Below are 13,863 nucleotides of genomic sequence, written 5' to 3'. Positions count from 1 at the left end.
CTCTCTCATGGTAATGTACACTGCAGGTCAAAACATAAAATTGTTCACTTTGGAAACGTGTCAACTGTATGTCTGTTACACCTCAATAAAGCTGTGCAGAAAATTGTGAGGAGCCTAGAATGCTTTGTCATGCCAGAAAACAAGGAAACTAGTCGGTGTGTCAGAAAGATTCAGGTTCCAACTTAAATAGGCACCCACTGGCCAACGATGGGAAAATATGAGTATCAACTAGGATAATAATTACTGTGGATGGAAATCACAGTGGATTGAAAAAGGACCAACAGTAATACAGTGTTCAGACTGATAGACACAAATCTATGTGTTCATAATGATAGATATAAAATATGTATTCATAATGACAATAATAAACTCATTGATTAATAACCTTTGGAAGGTATTAGGGAATCAATTAATTTTTAGACTCAGTAACAGCACCACTTAGGTGCAGATATAGAGGAAAAGGAGACTGACCAGGAATTGGTTAATTGTTGAAGTTGAGTAATGACTCTATGATGGTTCATCGGGCTGTTCTCTCTACTTTTGTATATGTATGAATTTATTTGCTTGCTCGCTTGCCTCCCCAGGTGCCAGATCTTAGTTCACGCATGCCCCCTGCATTGGAAGCGTGTGGAGTCTTAACCACTGGGCTGCCAGGGAAATTCCCCACAACAGTTTTACATTGTGCAATAAAAATGTTTTTTAACTGTGCATCAAAATTATTGCGCTAATGTGAAAAACACCGTTTGAAAATAGGGAAGAAAGACTGTCCTGCAAAATGCTGATGCTACTTGGGTGAGAGTGGTAGGGTGAGTCATTTCCTCCTTCATTTCTACATTGTCTGTATTATGGCTATATATTTTTATATTATTTTCATAATGAGCTGAGCGACTAACCCTTTCACTCATAATAAACCCTAGGGGGAAAACAAAATCTCTGTATTCTTGCCGTCCTCGTCCCGGTCTTAAAAACTCATCTGTTCTTTCCCCCAGGCTTTTGCTAAACTTCCCGCCATCTTTTCCAAGTTTACAGTATCCGGGAACTGGAAATAAGATACTTTTGACGAATGCGGGTCAAGTCCAGCGCGCCCTAAACTTCCGCCCGCCAGCAGTCTGACCCTAGGCACACGCCCGACTCGGCACGGCGACCTCTTCAGGCGCAGCCGGGCTTCTGGACCCGCCTTCCTCGAACGCGAGGGAGACGTTTGCGCACGCGCGCGCCGAGGGCCTACATCTCCCATAGGCTCTGCGCCTCGCAAGGGCCGGCCTTGGTCGCAGAGGACTACACTACCCAGCAACTCCTTGCAATAGGCGTTTATCGGGGGGTTGGGGGGGTGCCAGTACAACCATTGGTTTAGCGTCTGTCGGAAGCTGTGCTGTGATTGGCCTGGAAACCCGTCAGTTACCGCCAAGCTCAGTTAAGTTTTACTGTTAGACTGCGCGAGGTGGGAGAGACGAGCGACAGGAGCCGCGCCCTCTCAGCCCGGTGAGTGACCTCTGCCTCCGCCCTCTCGCTGTCCGCTTGGAGACTTGCACCCTCATTCCCTGGGGGCGACCACACGCGCAGGTACTCACGCGGGGGCGGGGGCCGTGCCCACACGTGAGGCGTCTGACCTGAGAAGCATCTTCAGGGACGCAGGAAGCTTAACCCTGGACACACCCGGGGCACCTGTCTGTACAGTCGGGTGCACGCCTCGCGGGCGTTTTCTTGGAGCCGGGGTACAAACACAAGCCCTGGAGCACATGTGGACACCGGTGTCCATACGCGGGGACATCTGTAGAGACCCTCGACTGAGCACGTGGGCTCAGGGGCACACGCGCTTACCGCGGGGCTCCTGCATATCTGAACCCCAGGGGCTCCCGCAGTGAAAACGGCGTGGCGAAAGCAGACACACACCCACCCCACACACACACCTGCCTTTGTTCACTCCAAGGCACCCCTCCCACCATCTGATACTTTATTATATCATGCTTATAATCATGTTTCATGTTTATTTTGTCTCTAGATAAATATCAAGGCTTTTTGGTACAAGAAGGAAATTCTGAGCAAGCAGAAAAAGTAAGGCCACTAATGAATTGTATTCAGCAAGCCCTTTCACGTGTGTAAGACTTTTACCTTTTTGATAGAGCTTATCATATATAGTCAGGGCAATGGCACCCCACTCCAGTACTCCTGCCTGGAAAATTCCATGGGCTGAGGAGCCTGGTAGGCTGCAGTCCATGGGATCGCTAAGAGTCGGACAGGACTGAGCGACTTCACTTTCACTTTCCACTTTCATGCATTGGAGAAGGAAATGGCAACCCACTCCAGTGTTCTTGCCTGGAGAATCCCAGGGACGGGGGAGCCTGGGGGGCTGCCTTCTGTGGGGTCGCACAGAGTCAGACACGACTGAAGAGGCTTAGCAGCATCATATATAGTATCTTGCATGATCCTCCCAGGAATCTCGTTAGGCGGGGCCACTGTCATTCCCATTTTCCAGAAGAAAAACTGAGCCTAGGTTAAATAAACCTGCCCACGGTACATGAGCGAATCAGAAATTTGAACTCAGGCTTCTTGATCTGAGGTTTAAGATTATGACCAGCTATGCAGAGCTACTTATTTATAGAAATGCACCTTCCCTCCCTGACAGCAGGGAACTGACAGTGTTCTGTGTGACCCGAGCAGTCTCTGGGTGACCTGTGGAGAGACTGTGTCTCTCATTCACCTGCTTCACATTTAAACTGCTCCTCACAGGTGCCCTGGGAGTCGCAGCTTGAGTTAGCATCAAAGAGTACTTGATGGGAAAACCGAGGTCTCCTTTGAGGGTCTGGGGAAAAGTTACCAAGGGGCAGGCACATTTCTGGCAGGGGGTGGGAGGTTTCATACCATTAGTATTTTGGGTTTTTTTTTTTTTTTTTCCACGATGCAAGGCTTGCAGGATCTTAGTTCCCAATCAGCGATCAGACCTGGGCCCCAGCTGTGAAAGTGCCGAGTCCTAACCACTGGACTGCTGGGGAAGTCCCGCATTAGACCTTGAATAAGATATTATTTTACAATACCTTGCCAGTCGAGCCCCATGGATGTGCCTTGTTAATTTTAAGGATGGATTGGAGTGCTATTTTGGTAGTTTCAGAAAAGTGAGGACTTGGGAAGATGAAAGGAGAAAAAGAAACAATAGCAGGGTGGAGGGGGTCACTGTGCACCCTGACTCTCCTGTTCCTAAAAGTATTCAAAAGTGAAAGCGAGTCGCTCAGAGTGGGGAGCCTTTCCCTTCTCCAGGGGATCTTCCCAACCCAGGGATGAAACCCAGGTCTCCCGCATTGCAGGCGGATTCTTTACCAGCCTTGCCACAAGGTATTCAAGAACTAGGTTAATTCTGAAGTCTCTCTCTCTTTTTTAAATAATTGTTTATTTTATATACTTAATTTTTGGCTGTGCTGGGTCTTTATTGCTACACGTGGGCTTTATCTGCTTGCAGTGAGCAGTGCCGGGTGTGGGCTTCTCACTGCAGTGGCTTCTCTTGTGGAGCGCGGGCTCTAGGGCGAGGGGCTTCAGCCATTGCGTCCCATGGGCTCAGGAGTTGCAGCTCCCAGGCTCTAGAGCACAGACTCGGAAGTTGTGGTGCGCCAGCCTAGCTGTTCCTCGGCATGTGGGATCCTCCCGGATCAGGGATCGAACCCATGTCTCGTGCACTGGCAGGTAGATTCTTTACCAGTGAGCCACCAGGGAGGCCCTGAAGTCTCTTTGGAAATCATTTTATATTTTGTTTTAACTGGGGCTTGGGAGGCTGGGGGTGGGGCATAATGAATTCAGTCCATATAGAAGAAGGGAGACCTGGCCTCCCTCTTCCCTTGCCAGCTCTCCCCCAGAGGTAACCTCACCAGCCTGTCGGGGTGTGTGTCCTTGCAGACTTTCCCCCATTCTTTATACGTTGGTACAGTGAAAGTCGCTCAGTCGTGTCGGACTCTTTGTGACCCCTGGGCTATACAGTCCATGGAATTCTCCAGGCCAGAATACTGGAGTGGGTAGCCATTCCCTTCTCCAGGAGATCTTCCCAACCCAGGGATCGAACTCAGATCTTCTGCATCGCAGGCGGATTCTTTACCAATTGAGTGCGTGTATATCTTGCTGTTTTTCTTCTGCAAAAGAGTGGCTTGAATTCTAGTGGGGAGGAGAGGCAAGAAACAGATGGATAGGATCAATGTTCAGTATGTAAATGCTCTAAAGAAGAATAAAGCAGGATAAGGAGAGGATGTGGGCTCTGCTTTGGGGGGTTGTTTCAGGAGGGCTGCTCTGGGGAGTGTGAGCAGGGACCCTAAGCACTTGCTCTAGTGTTTATTCTTTATCTCTCCCGTTTAGCTTGAAGCTGATGGACGTTGCATGGGCCAGAGGCAGGGATGGTGGGCTATGACCCCAAAGCAGACGACAGGGATATCTCCAATGTTGAGGTGGCCGTGGCTGGGTCTGTGTCCGGACTTGTCACTCGGGTGCTGATCAGCCCCTTGGACGTCATCAAAATCCGCTTCCAGGTACCCTTTCCTGTGTTATCCGTGTAATGGGCTAGAGGATCAATTCACTCTCTTTTGCCAAAGCAGCTCCTGGGGCTTGGAGTTTTGTGAAGGAGAAGCACTTTATTGCCATCTCTGAAATTCCTCCTGCCCACCCCCACCCACCCCCATCATCCTGACCATTTCCATTTTGATACCTAGCTTCAGATTGAGCGCCTGTCTCGCAGTGACCCCAATGCAAAATACCACGGAATCCTGCAGGCCGGGAGACAGATTTTGCAAGAGGAGGGCCCAACAGCGTTCTGGAAAGGGCACATCCCAGCCCAGCTTCTCTCCATAGGCTATGGAGCTGTCCAAGTAGGTGGCAGGGGAAGCGGCCAGGCCTCTGGGGTCACGTTGCACAATGGGGGAACCGGGGGTGGTAGGGTGGGCACCCGAGCCGCCCGGGGTAAGGCAACAGGAGGTAGTCACACACTTCCCACTTGTCTTGGTGGGGAAGCTACCTAGCAAATGGAAGACATAGACCAGAAGCATCCCCTTCCCCACGTCTCCCAAGCCTGGGGACTTGGCACCCACAGAACATGAGGCATTGCGTCCAGAAGACTGTCTTGATGCCAGGCCCAGAGGGGCTTGGCAGATGGCAGTACAAACACTTTTCATTTTTTAAAGTAGCATTTTCACGTCTGTGCTTCCTGTGAACTTCCCGGCAGCGCCGTGAGGAAGGTGCAGCAGGCATTTCGTGGCTCACAGAGAGGCTGAGCGAGCTGCCTGAGGCCACACAGCCCGTAGGTGGCGAGGCTAGGCTCCGGGTCCAGGCTTCTCGTCTGTTCGCATTGTTCAGCTGAGTGCCGGTTTACCCTCAGCGTGTAGTGTGTAGTTGTACAGAGGTGGTGATGAGATAGCCAGCCCTGCACCATGCTAACTGGGGGCCTGGGAAAGCGTGTCACTTCCGCTGTCTCACAGCAGTCCTTCGGTAGGCTCTGTTGTCACCCCCATTTTACAGAAGCCAAGACAGCGTAAGTAATTAGCCCAGCCAAAGTCGCTAGGTGGAAAGTGGCCGAGCCAGGACTCCCAGCCCGGCGGCCAGCAGCAGAGCTGCCCTGCCTGTTCTTCCTGTGACATCACAGGGGTCGCTCAGGTCACATGCTCTGCAGCTCTCGCCCTGAGCCAGCGCACGGATGCTGCATGCTGGTGGGTTCATGCAGCGACATGTGTTCTCAGCACCCCGAGCTTCTGCGAGTTGGATAGAGAAGCATCTGAGCCCAAGGGGGGCTTCCACCATGGAATATGTAATGTATGGAATTCTCCCAATGGAATTTCAGCTCCAGGGTCACGGCTCGCTGCACTGAAAGGGTGCCCAGCCTAGAATCAGACAATGGCCATCTTTTCTCAGTTGTCAGGAAACTAAGTGATGAATAGAATTTTCTTTCCTTTCTTTTCTTTCTTTTTTTGGTCTCACTCTGTGGCTTGCAGGGTCCTAGGTCCCCAACCAGGGATTGAACCCAGGGCCATGGCAGCTAGAGCACTGAGTCCTAACCACTGGACCTCCGGGGAATTCCTGAGTAGAATTTTCTTTTTTTTTTTGCTCCCTTATGTGCTTGTTTATTTTAACTTGCATCCAAGATGATAGAATGATGCCAGGAGCTGAATATAGAATTCATTGTTCAGCCACTTAAAAAATACCCTCCAATTCTTAGCTGCTGAAGGATGTCAGAGATAAGTCTAAAATCGTGAACTCTTGTCCGTTACTTTAGACAACTCACAGTCTAGTTTCTGAGTAGAGTTTTCTGATATAAAAACTCGCTCGCGTATTTCTTTAGCCCTTGGGTGTCTGGCTCTGCTCAGAGCGAAAGGGCACAGGTTCCGTGTTTATTGAATTCTGTCCCTGCTCAAGGAGAGCGTCTCCTGGTCAAGGGTGGAGGGGAAGCGTCCGGGGCTGTTTGTCCATGACACTGCCACGCACCCTTGCAGTTTTTGTCGTTTGAAGTGCTGACTGAGCTGGTGCACAGGGCCAGCGTGCGCGATGCCCGCGACTTCTCCGTGCATTTCTTGTGCGGCGGCCTGTCCGCCTGCGTGGCCACCCTCGCTGTGCATCCCGTGGACGTGCTACGCACCCGCTTTGCAGCTCAGGGTGAGCCCAGGGTGAGTGGCCAGGTCAGAAAAGGGGTGCCCGAGGGATGGGGGGTGTGCCAGGGTGGGGGCCCTTTTCCTTAGACGGAACAAAGCTCGGGGAGGGGAGCGGGGGTCTTCAGGCCCTTCAGCCTGTCCCCGAAACTGTGGCTGCTCTCAGCACCAGACAAGGTACTCACGGCCTCCTGAGGGGACGCAGAACCTGGCGGGGAAAGAGAACAAATACCAAATGGCCTTCCTCTGAGGCCCAGCCCTTTCGTGCAAGTTCCGAAGGCGAAAGCCTTCAGTATAGCTGCCAGCATCTGGGAGCAAGTGTGAAGAGGGCCTCCCTGCCTGGGGCAGACTTTTCCATCAGTCCCCCTTGGTCAGTGCAGTGCCTTGTGGTCCCCACAGGCAGGCAGAGTCAGCCCCGCTGGACCCCTGCAAAGAATATATAGAATATATGTCGAACAGAAGTATACTTAAAAAAAAACCGTCCGTGATCTCCATGCATGAAGATTGCATTTTGACAGTTTAAGAAGGGTTAAGTATATGCATGGGTTGCCCTGGTTGCTCAGTGGTACAAAATCCGCCTGCCAGTGCAGGAGGCTCGGGTTCAATCCTTGGGTTAGGAAGATCCCCTGGAGGAGGAAATGGCTGCCCACTTCTGTATTCTTGCCTGGAAAATCCCATAAACAGAGGAGCCTGGCGGGCTAGAGTCCATGGGGCCACAAAAGAGTCAGGTGGGACTGAGCTTGCAGGCACGCACGCTGTGAATCATCCAAGGTGGATTTCACACCTTTCGCAGTCCCGCACGTTTCTCTGCACTCCTTGGGAAGCCCGTGGTGTAAATAGCCGGAAGGGGAGCCGCTGGGCAATCCCACCCTGGGAGTTTTGGCCCAGCATTTTCTTTGTCGTCGTGGCGGGAGAAGTAACACCCCTGGTAGCTGGTTTCTAGGCTCGGGGAAATATACCTGGCGGGCTGGGTTTTTGGGCTGAAATAACCTCGTTCATCACATGTGTGGTGTCCAGGTCTATAAAACCCTGCGAGACGCCGTGGTGACCATGTACAAGACCGAAGGCCCCTTGGTCTTCTACAAAGGCCTGAACCCCACCTTGATCGCCATCTTCCCCTACGCGGGGTTCCAGTTCTCCATCTACAGCTCCTTGAAGCGCGCCTACGAGTGGGCCTTGCCGGCCGAAGGCAAGAAAAACGGTGAGACCACCCTCCCGGGAAAGGGGATCTGGGTCTCACTCCCCCACCACCACTCCCCAGCCATAGCATCTCTTTCTGAGTCACGTAGGAAGGAAGGCTTTCCTCCAGCAGCTAGGAACACCACAGACCTCTGAACCCCCCGCTCTAGTGCCGCCAGCAAAACAAATCCGTTCACTCACAGATTACTTTGTTTCTCTCGGCTCTCGCCACTGTTATCTCTGGCCACCGGTCATGGTTTTCATTTTTGTCCAAGGTCCAACTTGCAGACAGCCTGGTTTTGTTTATGTGTTTGGTTTGGTTTTCATTTGGGGAAGCCAGGGAGGGGCACAGGCATCCTGTTCCCTCCCGAGCATGACCCAGGTCACGTGGCAGAGCCTGCAGGCCCCGAATGCCTCCCGCTGGGGCGACGTGTGTTCCGGGCTCACGCCCCTTCTGCCACCAGCCTGTCCAGCCTGCAGTCCACCGCCCACCATCCTTGATGAAAGGGACCGCGTCTGGTTCTCTCTCTCCTGGGTTAAATTCTGAGATCGAGGATGCCTGTAGGGTTTTGTTTTAAGGCCCCGAATTAGAAGGTATAACCTTGACGTTTACCTTAGATTGCATTTCTCTCCTTTCTCCCCACTCCATCCTACATCTCTGGTCCAGGGAACTTCAAAAACCTGCTTTGTGGCAGCGGAGCTGGCGTCATCAGCAAGACTCTCACGTACCCGCTGGACCTCTTTAAGAAACGGCTGCAGGTTGGAGGGTTTGAGCAGGCCCGAGCCTCCTTTGGCCAGGTGAGCCGTACCCCCGCAGACAGCTCTGATCCTGGCTGCCCACCGGGCATGTGAAGGAGCAAGGGTCAGTTCCCCCAGCCCTCTCACCCCCAGCCTGGCCCTGGTGTCCATGGAAATGTAATCAGTGCTCGCCTTGGGGAGCACATGCACTAAAATTGGAAGGATCCAGAGAAAGGATCCAGAGAAGATCAGCATGGCCCCTGAGCAAGGGTGACACACAAATTCATGCAGTGCTCTGGATTTAAAAAAAAAAAATTCGATCTAAGAGAGAATTGGAAAATTTGAGGATTATAACCCAGGAGGAGCATCTCAGAAAGCTCTGAGAACTGTCCTGCCTGCTGGATGTTGAGACACAGTTTAGGTTAAGTTTTTTTTGAGACAGAGGGCTGTGCATCAAATATTATTGACAGTTTACATAATCCGGATCTAAGCACCATCGTAGCGGGTCATGTGACCCCTTACGAGATCAAGAAGGAACGTTGTCTTTAAGGAGTTGCCTTGTCGATGCTGGGAGAATGTTGCTGTCTATGGTTGGGCAGGTATTCCCGCCGGTGGGAAAGGTCTGGTCAACACAAAATACAGATAACGTGATGCACAGTGCAGGGAGAGGGTGGCCAAAGAGCGGAGAAGGATTTTTATGTTTAGATTTGTCTTGTCTAATTTAACCTCGCACCGGGGACCCCTGAGCACATGGAAGCCCCGGGCAAAGCCCTGCGTGTGTCGGGCGCCATGCAGAGACGTGGGGGAAGGCGCACTCAGCCTCTGTCTTACAAGCGTGCGGTTCGTTTGGGGACCAAGAGTGTACTCACATAAGAAAGGTCCCCAAGATATAAAGAACACAGAGAAGCAGGTTCACACTGGTGTATGGGGTTCTTTGCTTTATGCTGTAGATGTCCCAGGATAGGGGTGAATTAAATCTGACCAACTAAATTATATTTTAAATGCACTAGAAGGGTTTGCCATCAGAGAAGCCCCGTTGTGGGTAATTCTGTAATGTTAATAGTCATTCCTTAATCTGCTTCGATTTTCACATACTGGGTTTTCATCTGCTCCTTGTGGCGCGCTGATTTTGTGAAAGGCCAGGGTGGTAGGCAGTGGGGCGGTGCGGGGTGGAAGGCAGGGCTGGGTGACTTCTGGGCTTCTCCCTCTGGAACCTGGGACCCTGGGATGTCACAGCAAGAAGATGTCACAGCACAACGTGACTGACAGACAGCAGAGGAGCGAGAGGGCATGGAATGGGAGTCAGGAAGGGAAGAGTGCACGCCTTACTCAGGGAGAGAGAAAGAAGTGGGTTTACAAATTATGGTACAGTTTCTTTGTAGAAAACTTCAGAGATGTTAGACAAAAAGGAAGATAAAATCCCAGGTAAATCCAACACCACCCACCCCGAGAGGATCACACAGAACCTTTAGCTGTAGTAGTTCTCTCTCTTCCTTCCTCTCTTTCTCTGTCTCCCTTCCTTTCCCCCCTCTCTTTCTCTTATTGAAGTATACTCAATTTGCAATACTAAGTTAGTTTCAGGTGTATAGTGTAGTGATTCAACATTTTTATAGTTTATATTCCACTTAATTATAAAATAATGGCGACATTTCCCTGTGCTGCACAGTATATCCTTGTTGCTTATTTATTTATTTCTTGGCTCTGCGTGGAATCTGTTTCCCAACCAGGGATCAAACCCGCACCGCTTGCAGTGGAAGCATGGTCTTAACCACTGCACCTCCAGGGAGGTCCCACGTAATTTATTTTATAGGGGTTTGTTTGTACCTCTTAATCCCCTGCCCCTCGCCTGCTCCTCCCCGCGTCCCTCTAGTTACCAGTAGTTTATTTTTTTAGATTCCACACATTGGTGATAACACACACCATTTCCCTTTCTCTGACTTATTTCACTAAGCATAACATAACACCCCCTGGGTCCATCCACGCTGCTGTTTTGTTTCTTTGCAGAAGAAAACGTGGACATTTTAACAAAAATGGGGTTGTACACAAGGTTTTATAACCTCCTCTTTCCACTTACCAACTTGGTTTGAAGAGATGGTTTGAATTTGGACAGGGAGAGCTGGTGAGAGACCAGGACACAGGAGGGAGGCCCTGCTCCCAACGGAGATGTAGTGTGAGCAGGCGTGGCTGGAGGGGGGCCGTGTGAGTGGACCAGTGGGCGATAAAGGCAGATCAGGGAGGGATGCTGAGGCCAAATGGTGGAAGGCCCTGAACACCAGGCCACGTGGCTTGGACTGGATTCTTCATCATCATCGTCGGGAGTTCCTGGAGCTTTGGGGGTTGAGCAAGGCTTGAGCCGAGCTGTGTCTTAGGGACACAGCAGCTGTCTGTGGTCAAGTGGAGGTGGCCAGCCTGGTGACACCTGTCAGGCTCAGAGCTCACAAGGACCAGATTCAGATCTACTGCCCAAGGTGGGCAGGGAGTGATGGGGCACACGGTCAGAGCACCTCTGGGAAGAGGGTCCAGAGCTCTCACTGGGTCCTTAAGAGCCTCAGTCCGTGGGAACTTCCCCGGCAAAAAGGAGCTCTGTCCAGTGCTGATTTCCACGCCCCTCCTCTGTGAAGCCTGAATTAGCCCAGCTGGAAGAGAAAGAATGAGGTTCACTTCTTCCGTCTTCTTGGCATTCATTCCTTCTTCCAGCAGCTATCTGCTGGGAGCTTGAATGTGCCAGGCCCTGTGTTGACAGAAGAACAGAGCTCACATCCACGTGTCCACCCCCTGCTCTCTCCTCAACCAGGGTACCCTTCCTCTCCCCAGGTGCGGAGCTACAAGGGCCTCCTGGACTGCGCCGGGCAGGTGCTGCGAGAGGAGGGTGCACAGGGCTGCTTCAAAGGCCTGTCCCCCAGCCTGCTGAAGGCCGCCCTCTCCACTGGCTTGGTGTTCTTCTGGTACGAGCTCTTCTGTAACTTCTTCCATCACATGAGGAAGGCAGACAGCTAGCCTCGAGGGCAGGAAGGGTGGCCTGTGGTCTTCCCCTCCTGGAAGTAGGCTCGATCAACGGTCTCCTGTTGCACAGAGAGGCGCTGCCTGGTCCTTCCCTCCAGGACAGCTGTCTCGGGCACGAAGAGCCATTGGGATTCCACTGGAAGGGCACCGGGAGGCCCATCAGGAGGAGCTGGACGTTCGTCCTCTGTCTGGCAGACACCGGGGGCAGCAGCTGCCCACCTGCTGAGCCCAGCTGCCCAGAGAGCCCTCCTGACTCTGAGCGGGGCCGCAGGGTGAGCGTGAGGCTGGGACTGGGCCCCGTACAGGGTCCCCACGCTTACTCCCACCACCTATTTAATAGACGTTAAAGCTGAAAGCAGTTTTTCCCCTCCACCTTCCCTACCAAATCACATCCCTCCTCCCAAAGCTGGAGGAAGGGAGCCCTGCCTTCCCTGCATTCTACTTTGCTCCGCAGTTGTGTCCCTCAGGCAGCTCTGTTTCTAGTTCTAGGGGAAGAATCCTAGAAGTAGCTGAATTGGTCTCTTTATGTAAAAACTCCACCATACTCAGATCTCCATGTCTATAAAGGCACCGCTCAGGCTGTTCTCTCCCTGGGTGGGACTGGTCCCAGCCCGTGGGCCTCTAGGGAAAGCTGATCCCAGCGGCGCCACTGGCAGTGGGGGTGTGCTGACGGGGCGGGGGTGTGGGTAAAGGCAGCAGCCCTCTGCCTCAGTCTCCCAGGATCACTCTCTTGCTGGAGGCTGGGTTAGCCCTCCTGAGTGGGTGGGAGCTTAGGCTGGGTCAATGGGCATCAGCTGCCCGCTTGTGAGCTCCTGGGTCCAGCATGGCCTGCAGGAAGGGGTTGAGCAGGCCGCCTGCTGTGGGGACCCCCGGTGCCCAGGCAGTTGCCAGGCACAGGAACCCACAGTCTAGACACAGCCAGTGGTACGAAAGGAGAAGAGAGTCACAGAAAAACCACTCCCTGGGAAGCATGGCCCTAGAGGTTGGCTGTGCAGGGGGAGCCCCGCGCAGGACTGCTCCCCTGACCTCACCTCGGCTCTAGCTCCAGCCTTTGCACTGACAGCCGAGGAAGGTGGCAGCGAGGAGCAGCTGTGGGTGAGCGTCATGGCTCTCCCGGGGTCCTGAGCCTGTTCTCACCATTACCGTGTCCTTTCTGGTCTGGTACCTGGAATCCTGGAACCTCCATGCCCTTGGTTGCTGATTATGAAGGTCCACGTGTGGCTAGAGGGTGTCTGGCAGTCAAGGCTTGCGGCTGCCCAAGGGGGCCGCTGTCCGAATGTATTTTTTGATATCCATGGAAGTAAACTTTATTCTCTTCAGCTCTCTGCTCATTGGTTTTCTTTCTCAGCAGCTGAGGTTCTCTTCCTCGATCCATTTTCTGGTGACCACTTTGGCAGCTCTGTGAGCAGGAGAAGCGAGCCCTGGATACAGAAATCACCATCAACACATCTTTCTTGTCCAAGCTACAGGAAAAGGCAGTTCTTTCCCAGCCTCTCCTGTATGCCTTCCTGCGGTGCAGGGTTGACCTCCGACCTGGCCCTGTGTGGGCTGCTGAGCCCACACCTCTCCCCAAGCCCAGACCAGGACAGACTGAGCCAGGCACTTGCTCATCCATCAGTCAGGACGTGGATGTGTTTACTCAGTCATGTCTGACTCTGTGACCCAGTGGACTGTAGCCTGCCAGGCTCTGTCCATGGGATTCTCCAGGCAAGAATACTGGAGTGGGCTGCCTTTTCCTTCTCCAGGGGATCTTTCCCCACCCAGGGATTGAACCTGGGTCTCTTGCATTGCACGCAGATCCTTTGCCGTCTGAGCCCCCGGGGAAGCTCAATGTCAGGGTCACACTCCCAACTCCTGGGGCACCAAAAGTTGGCCAACGGACCCCTTTCTCTCGGGTTGATTCATTGATTGTCAATTTATTTTACCAATATCGTTTGTACTTGGAGTGGGGCTTCGTGGAACTCGATCTAGCCCTGACGGCTTCCTCGCCTTCTCTACCTCGGGTAGGGGCGGTGGGGCGCGGAGCCCGGGCCTACCGCCTGTGAGTTCGGCCCCTCCTGCCGTCTGCTCTGCGCTCCCACCTTGCTCCCTGCGCCTGCCGCCCGGGCTGCGGACCACGCCCCCCGCAGGCTCCTCCTACGCCGCTGGCCGGCCCGGTTCCTGACCCGGTTTTAACCTCAGCCCCGGCGTGGGGCGGGGCAGGGTGGGTGCCACTGCTCAAGACCGAGGGCTTCACGCAGGTCGAGGAGCAGGTCCGACCCAGCGCCTGCGAGCCGGCGTGGTCCCGGACAGGCCCGGGGAGAACGAGGTGAGGAGAGGAAGGGGGCGGTGGGTC

The 13,863-nt window shown here is 53.1% G+C and overlaps 2 protein-coding genes across 5 annotated transcripts in view; both read left to right on the top strand.

Moving 5' to 3' along the window:
• Positions 1-1,337: 1,337 nt before the first annotated feature.
• On the top strand, positions 1,338-13,218 carry SLC25A19 (solute carrier family 25 (mitochondrial thiamine pyrophosphate carrier), member 19). 4 transcript variants are annotated; one of them, XM_010856164.1, is made up of 9 exons: positions 1,338-1,482; positions 2,003-2,055; positions 4,336-4,505; positions 4,686-4,841; positions 6,456-6,626; positions 7,626-7,809; positions 8,455-8,585; positions 11,340-11,470; positions 12,880-13,218. In XM_010856164.1, exons 3-9 carry the CDS (start codon positions 4,374-4,376, stop codon positions 12,881-12,883), a joined length of 909 nt encoding a protein of 302 aa, XP_010854466.1. In that variant the 5' UTR covers positions 1,338-1,482; positions 2,003-2,055; positions 4,336-4,373; the 3' UTR covers positions 12,884-13,218. The 4 variants fall into 4 exon arrangements, with proteins under 4 accessions (XP_010854466.1, XP_010854464.1, XP_010854465.1 ...); XM_010856162.1 differs by lacking the exon at positions 12,880-13,218 and having other exon boundaries at positions 11,340-12,846; XM_010856163.1 differs by lacking the exons at positions 2,003-2,055; positions 12,880-13,218 and having other exon boundaries at positions 11,340-12,846.
• Positions 13,219-13,676: 458 nt separating this feature from the next.
• Positions 13,677-13,863, top strand: part of MIF4GD (MIF4G domain containing) — a gene marked incomplete at its 3' end in the record, with an annotated part of 4,059 nt that continues 3,872 nt past the window's right edge. The window contains exon 1 of the mRNA XM_010856497.1: positions 13,677-13,836. The remainder of the gene's footprint in view (positions 13,837-13,863) is intronic.

Source organism: Bison bison, unplaced genomic scaffold, assembly GCF_000754665.1.
Source record: "Bison bison bison isolate TAMUID 2011002044 unplaced genomic scaffold, Bison_UMD1.0 scf7180017864371, whole genome shotgun sequence".
In the NCBI taxonomy this organism is placed as follows: domain Eukaryota; kingdom Metazoa; phylum Chordata; class Mammalia; order Artiodactyla; family Bovidae; genus Bison; species Bison bison.
The sequence above is the reverse complement of the archived record's forward strand: the minus strand, read 5'-3'. Positions and strand labels throughout refer to the sequence as shown.